General features: G+C 35.4%; 1 protein-coding gene across 1 annotated transcript; it reads left to right on the top strand.

Annotated features, from left to right (window-relative positions):
* The first annotated feature begins 330 nt into the window (after window positions 1-330).
* Window positions 331-2,628, top strand: LOC132550098 (stomatin-2-like). Its single transcript, XM_060214115.1, has 4 exons — window positions 331-518; window positions 1,562-1,671; window positions 1,890-1,962; window positions 2,531-2,628. The coding sequence occupies exons 1-4, from the start codon at window positions 449-451 to the stop codon at window positions 2,626-2,628; spliced, it is 351 nt and encodes a 116-aa protein (XP_060070098.1). The 5' UTR covers window positions 331-448.
* Window positions 2,629-7,818: the final 5,190 nt, after the last annotated feature.

Genomic DNA, 7,818 nt, shown 5'->3' with positions numbered 1-7,818 from the left:
CAATTGTTGATAGTACGATGGTGGTATTGTGTGAGCTTGGCTGAATCTCTCGATACCAAACTGGTAAATGAATTCTAGCCTACAGTTCCTTAAAAGGATTTCCTTCTAAATGTTGCTCTGTGACATCCAAAGTTGTTGGTGCACCCATCAATATTCCATATGAGAGCTATAGAAAGACTTGTGATTCGGGAAGTCTGACAGTGTGGAATGGCATAGGTGTAGTTTCCCAATACAGCTAGAGAATTCATTGTTGAAAGCTGGTATTTATTTACACTGGCACTGCAGTGGATACAGCAGCATCAAAACAACAGTTAAACACCCTAGTTTTAATTGGTGTCTGTAAGGAGCATTTGGATCCTACGTAGCCAGGAATATTTATCTGTGGTGGTGATTTGGTGACCGGCAAAACTGCTGTATAAGAGAGGTGTAATTGTGTGATAACCTAGACATGGAGAGGCAGGATCAAAACAGTACAGCAACTCACCATGTTGATCCACAACATGTTCGCATCATTGGAGGTAAATATAGTTATAGGTCACTTCAACCACATTGTCACATAGTATAATCTTCAAAAAATTATCTTCAGTCCCTTTGGTGAGAAATATTTCTGTAAGGAAATATTTATTCTTCCCGAGAAATTACTGTGTGTCCTTATAGAGATGTAAATTAGTCTCTGTTAGAGGTTAGTCAGTCCCTGTGAAAACGTATTGTCTGTATCACAGGTACAGGTGAGAATGACTTATATATATCACAGTTACAGGTGAGAATGACTTATATATATCACAGGTACAGGTGAGAATGACTTATATATATATCACAGGTACAGGTGAGAATGACTTATATATATCACAGGTACAGGTGAGAATGACTTATATATATCCCAGGTACAGATGAGAATGACTTACATATATCACAGGTACAGGTGAGAATGACTTACATATATTACAGGTACAGGTGAGAATGACTTATATATATCACAGGTACAGGTGAGAATGACTTATATATATATTTACAGGTACAGGTGAGAATGACTTACATATATTACAGGTACAGATGAGAATGACTTATATATATCACAGGTACAGGTGAGAATGACTTATATATATTACAGGTACAGGTGAGAATGACTTACATATATTACAGGTACAGGTGAGAATGACTTATATATATCACAGGTACAGATGAGAATGACTTACATATATTACAGGTACAGGTGAGAATGACTTATATATATTACAGGTACAGGTGGGAAAGACTTATATATATTACAGGTACAGGTGAGAATGACTTACATATATTACAGGTACAGGTGAGAATGACTTATATATATCACAGGTACAGGTGAGAATGACTTATATATATTACAGGTACAGGTGAGAATGACTTACATATATTACAGGTACAGGTGAGAATGACTTATATATATTACAGGTACAGGTGAGAATGACTTACATATATTACAGGTACAGGTGAGAATGACTTATATATATTACAGGTACAGGTGAGAATGACTTACATATATTACAGGTACAGGTGAGAATGACTTATATATATATTACAGGTACAGGTGAAGAGACTGGGAGCCTAGGATGCTGTGGCTGGATTCTCACTATACTCTCAATCCTCGTCGTCCTTCTCACTCTTCCCTTCTCTGTCTTCTTCTGTCTCAAGGTGAGTCTATCCATGTTCTATCCAGACAAATGTGACTTCTTCATCTAGATATTTACAGTTATCATTTAAGTAAAGTATTTCTTGAAAGCTTACCTTTACCATCATAGTTATAAGAATCATTAACTTATTGTATGTAAATGTTTCATTCTTTATCATTATCAAATATTTTGAAGATTTTATGAAAATGACGACAAATTCTACTTTGTGTCTAATGACAGGTTGTACAAGAGTTTGAAAGGGCAGTGATATTCCGTTTGGGTCGTTTGCTGTCTGGGGGAGCAAAGGGACCAGGTATGTTGCACATTTTATTCACACTTATGAGAATGAGGACTTTACAACAAAGATCAGAATTTGCAATGTGGGAATTAGCTAAACAAGTCTCTATTAAAGACATTATTATAAAGTACTGGAATAAATGCTGTTCACTTAACATTGTACATTGGGCACTCTATATACTGTCTCAACATGGACTGTATTAATGGGATGGTTTGAAGAAAATGTTGAATATAAGAAAGTTCCAGATACCAGACAGTAGAGAGATCTGAATATTACAGAGTTACAGATTTAGAGAATTCTGAAAGTTAGAGAGTTTGATACAACAGAGAGTTCTTAATGCTAGAGAGTTTGATACAATAGAGAGGTCTGAATGTTAGAGAGTGTGAGACAAGAGAGAGGTCTGAATGTTAGAGAATTTGAGACAATAGAGAGGTCTGAATGTTAGAGAGTTTGAGACAATAGGGAGTTCTGAATGTTAGAGAGTTTGAGACAATAGGGAGGTCTGAATGTAAGATATTTCTGGATAGTAAAGATTTCTGAATGTTTGAGAGTTCCAGATTTAGCAGAAATCTATATGTTTAAGAATTCCATATTGAGTGGAAGTCTAAATGTCAAAGTTCCAGATTGAAGAGATTTTCAAATGTTAATGAATTACAGAGTAAGCAGAAGTCTGAACTTTAGCATAAAATAAAGGGTGCTTTCTATTGGTAAGAGGATAGACAATTTGGACTACAATTTCTTTTTGAGTGTTTTGGTTTTACATACAAGTATTTGCTTTGTGTAAAAGTATGTTTTGTGAACAGGTATATGTTTTGTGAACAGGTATATGTTTTGTGTACAGGTATACGTTTTGTGAACAGGTATATGTTTTGTGTACATATGTTTTGTGTACAGGTATGTGTTTTGTGTACAGGTATATGTTTTGTGAACAGGTATGTGTTTGTGTACAGGTATATGTTTGTGTACAGGTATATGTACAGGTATATGTTTTGTGTACAGGTATATGTTTTGTGTACAGGTACATGTTTTGTGTACAGCTATATGTTTGTGTACAGGTATATGTACAGGTATATGTTTTGTGTACAGGTATGTGTTTGTGTACAGGTATATGTACAGGTATATATTTTGTGTACAGGTATATGTACAGGTATATGTTTTGTGTACAGGTATATGTTTGTGTACAGGTATATGTACAGGTATATGTTTTGTGTACAGGTATATGTTTTGTGTACAGGTACATGTTTTGTGTACAGGTATATGTTTGTGTACAGGTATATGTACAGGTATATGTTTTGTGTACAGGTATGTGTTTGTGTACAGGTATATGTACAGGTATATGTTTTGTGTACAGGTATGTGTTTTGTGTACAGGTATATGTTTTGTGTACAGGTAAGTGTTTTGTGTACAGGTATATGTTTTGTGTACAGGTATGTGTTTTGTGTACAGGTATATGTTTGTGTACAGGTATATGTACAGATATATGTTTTGTGTCCAGGTATGTGTTTGTGTACAGGTATATGTACAGGTATATGTTTTGTGTACAGGTATGTGTTTTGTGTACAGGTATATGTTTTGTGTACAGGTAAGTGTTTTGTGTACAGGTATATGTTTTGTGTACAGATTTGTGTTTTGTGTACAGGTATATGTTTTGTGTACAGGTATATGTTTTGTGTACAGGTATATGTTTTGTGTACAGGTACATGTTTTGTGTACAGGTAAGTGTTTTGTGTACAGATATATGTTTGTGTACAGGTAAGTGTTTTGTGTACAGGTATATGTTTTGTGTACAGGTACATGTTTGTGTACAGGTATATGACTTGTGTACAGGTATATGTTTTGTGTACAGATTTGTGTTTGTGTACAGGTATATGTTTTGTGTACAGGTATATGTACAGGTATATGTTTTGTGTACAGGTATATGTTTTGTGTACAGGTACATGTTTGTGTACAGGTATATGACTTGTGTACAGATATATGTTTTGTGTACAGGTGTATGTCTTATGTACAGGTACATGTTTTGTGTACAGGTACATGTTTGTGTACAGGTATATGTACAGGTATATGTTTTGTGTACAGGTATGTGTTTGTGTACAGGTATATGTACAGGTATATGTTTTGTGTACAGGTATATGTACAGGTATATGTTTTGTGTACAGGTATATGTTTGTGTACAGGTATATGTACAGGTATATGTTTTGTGTACAGGTATATGACTTGTGTACAGATATATGTTTGTGTACAGGTGTATGTTTTGTGTACAGATTTGTGTTTGTGTACAGGTATATGTTTTGTGTACAGGTATATGTTTTGTGTACAGGTACGTGATTGTGTACAGGTATATGTTTTGTGTACAGGTGTATGTTTTGTGTACAGGTATATGTTTTGTGTACAGGTATATGTTTAGTGTACAGGTGTATGTTTTGTGTACAGGTATATGTTTTGTGTACAGATTTGTGTTTGTGTACAGGTATATGTTTTGTGTACAGATTTGTGTTTGTGTACAGGTATATGTTTTGTGTACAGGTGTATGTTTTGTGTACAGGTATATGACTTGTGTACAGATATATGTTTGTGTACAGGTGTATGTTTTGTGTACACGTATATGTTTTGTGTACAGGTATATGTTTTGTGTACAGGTATATGTACAGGTATATGTTTTGTGTACAGGTATATGTTTTGTGTACAGGTACATGTTTATATAACTGTGTACAGGTATATAACTTGTGTAAGGATACAGGTTGTGTCAGTGTATATAACTCTGTGTAAGGATACAGATATATGTATATAACTCTGTGTAAGGATTGTGTACAGGTGTAAGGATACAGTGTTTTGTATATAACTCTGTGTAAGGATACAGGTATAGTGTATGTAACTCTGTGTAAGGATACAGGTTGTGTTGTGTCAGTGTATATAACTCTGTGTAAGGATACAGGTTGTGTCAGTGTATATAACTCTGTGTAAGGATACATGTTGTGTCAGTGTATATAACTCTGTGTAAGGATACATGTTGTGTCAGTGTATATAACTCTGTGTAAGGATACAGGTTGTGTCAGTGTATATAACTCTGTGTAAGGATACAGGTTGTGTTGTGTCAGTGTATATAACTCTGTGTAAGGATACAGGTTGTGTTGTGTCAGTGTATATAACTCTGTGTAAGGATACAGGTTGTGTCAGTGTATATAACTCTGTGTAAGGATACAGGTTGTGTATGTGTAAGGATACAGTGTATATAACTCTGTGTAAGGATACAGGTTGTGTCAGTGTATATAACTCTGTGTAAGGATACAGGTTGTGTCAGTGTATATAACTCTGTGTAAGGATACAGGTTGTGTCAGTGTATATAACTCTGTGTAAGGATACAGGTTGTGTCAGTGTATATAACTCTGTGTAAGGATACAGGTTGTGTCAGTGTATATAACTCTGTGTAAGGATACAGGTTGTGTCAGTGTATATAACTCTGTGTAAGGATACAGGTTGTGTCAGTGTATGTAACTCTGTGTAAGGATGTGTTGTGTCAGTGTATATAACTCTGTGTAAGGATACAGGTTGTGTCAGTGTATATAACTCTGTGTAAGGATACAGGTTGTGTCAGTGTATATAACTCTGTGTAAGGATACAGGTTGTGTCAGTGTATATAACTCTGTGTAAGGATACAGGTTGTGTCAGTGTATATAACTCTGTGTAAGGATACAGGTTGTGTCAGTGTATATAACTCTGTGTAAGGATACAGGTTGTGTTGTGTCAGTGTATATAACTCTGTGTAAGGATACAGGTTGTGTCAGTGTATATAACTCTGTGTAAGGATACAGGTTGTGTCAGTGTATGTAACTCTGTGTAAGGATACAGGTTGTGTTGTGTCAGTGTATATAACTCTGTGTAAGGATACAGGTTGTGTCAGTGTATGTAACTCTGTGTAAGGATACAGGTTGTGTCAGTGTATATAACTCTGTGTAAGGATACAGGTTGTTGAACAGACAAATATATACTTGAGTAAATGTTTCTTTTTCGTCAGATATTGATGTAACACTTTCTGTACTAACTAGTTAAAATGTTGAAAATCTTTTTTTGTTTAATCTTATCGAGTTTTGTAGAAGTTCAAGTAAATTGTAAATTGAAAGCAGTTGGAATGTAACCTAATGAAATGGCCATTAGTGTGTTGATGTGGGCGATGAGCTGACTGTCTGGTAATTAGTTTCTGTTAAAAAAGTACATGTGATTTCACTCCAATGTACTCCACTTCTCGACACTAACGATGTTTGTTTCAAGTCTTAATTAATGTCGCCCTTTTTTGTAAGCCCTTAAATAATGGTGTTGTCTCACAGACTCCACATTCCAGCATTTAGATGGTGAAGGAACAAACCATCGCATGTCTGTAATCTTGTATATATTTTCTGTGTACTGCTTCAGATTTTTTACATTGAAGGTCATCAAGATTGAAGGTTTAATTCATACCGATGTTGTTAAGTTTTAGTCGGTCTAATTTAAATTGATGATCGACATAGAACATGTTGTAATGGAGGGCACAGTTGCAACCACTTACAGGCAGTTAAACTTCCAACTACTGCTGAAACATAGCACAATGTGTTATGTTTGTCTGCAAAACTTTACTCAACCAAAGCTAAAGCAGACAGAAAAATTCAGTGTTAGTGTATTTACATTTTCTACACATTTTATGGGTCTAATGCAGTTTCTCATTCAGTTTAAATTGAAATAAGTTTCATTACTGACAGACCAACCTTTCAGTGCTGAGAGAGCCACTTTAACAGCTTTCTGCTGCCATCTCTTACAAAGGCTTCACTTAGGCCGTCACAAGGGAGTGGTGAAATCATTAAAACCATTAATAATGAATAGAATATTGTCATTAACCATTTCTGCAATTTTATGAAGTTATTCCAGAGATTTTTCCTGTTTTTGTTTTAATGAAAGCTTCTGGATTTGTCTAACAGCAGGAATTGATTTAAGGGTAACTTAATTTTTGTGATAGTTAATAGAAACACTGAAAAATTATGACATCTCATGAATTCCACCTCACTACAGTGTTATCTGTAATGAGCGGCCCATCCAATATGTTCATACAAAGGATTACAACAATAGCCTTATGATAAACCAAACTTAACATTGCTTGTGTTAAAAACTATAATTAAATTTATAGTTTTTTTTAAATAATTAGATTTCTTATTATTAAACTCACTGTTTATAAAATTTACATCTACATAATGAAGGCACACTTTTGTCATCAATTACTGAGCCAAGTCTTCACAAAGACATTTCACAGTCCACACAATCCCTTAACTAAGTCTTCACAAAGACATTTCACAGTCCACACAAAGCCCTTGAAGTCTTCACAAAGGCATTTCACAGTCCACACAAAGCCCTTCACCAAGTCTTCACAAAGGCATTTCACAGTCCACACAAAGCCCTGAACTAAGTCTTCACAAAGACATTTTACAGTCCAAACAAAGCCCTTGAAGTCTTCACAAAGACATTTCACAGTCCACACAAACCAGGTCTTCACAAAGACATTTCACAGTCCACACCAAGCCCTTCACCAAGTCTTCACAAAGACATCTCACAGTCCACACCGAGCCCTTCACCAAGTCTTCACAAAGACATTTCACAGTCCACACAAAACCCTTCACCAAGTCTTCACGAAGACATTTCACAGTCCACACAAAACCCTTGAAGTCTTCACAAAGACATTTCACAGTCCACACAAAGCCCTTGAAGTCTTCACAAAGACATTTCACAGTCCACACAAAGCCCTTGAAGTCTTCACAAAGACATTTCACAGTCCACACAAAGCCCTTGAAGTCTTCACAAAGACATTTCACAGTCCACACAAAGCCCTTGAAGTCTTCACAAAGACATTTC

This window comes from Ylistrum balloti, unplaced genomic scaffold, assembly GCF_031769215.1.
Source record: "Ylistrum balloti isolate Yb309-2 unplaced genomic scaffold, AGI_CSIRO_Ybal_v1 Utg369622, whole genome shotgun sequence".
In the NCBI taxonomy this organism is placed as follows: Eukaryota; Metazoa; Mollusca; class Bivalvia; order Pectinida; family Pectinidae; genus Ylistrum; species Ylistrum balloti.
This window is presented reverse-complemented; position numbering and strand designations above follow the sequence as displayed.

Bases quoted from the DNA above. Each gene is read 5' to 3' on its own strand.
- LOC132550098 (XM_060214115.1), top strand. From the start codon at position 449: ATGGAGAGGCAGGATCAAAACAGTACAGCAACTCACCATGTTGATCCA. The intron at 519-1,561 runs GTAAATATAGTT...TATATATTACAG, and splicing joins ACATGTTCGCATCATTGGAG to GTACAGGTGAAGAGACTGGG. The intron at 1,963-2,530 runs GTATGTTGCACA...TATATGTTTAAG, and splicing joins TGGGGGAGCAAAGGGACCAG to AATTCCATATTGAGTGGAAG.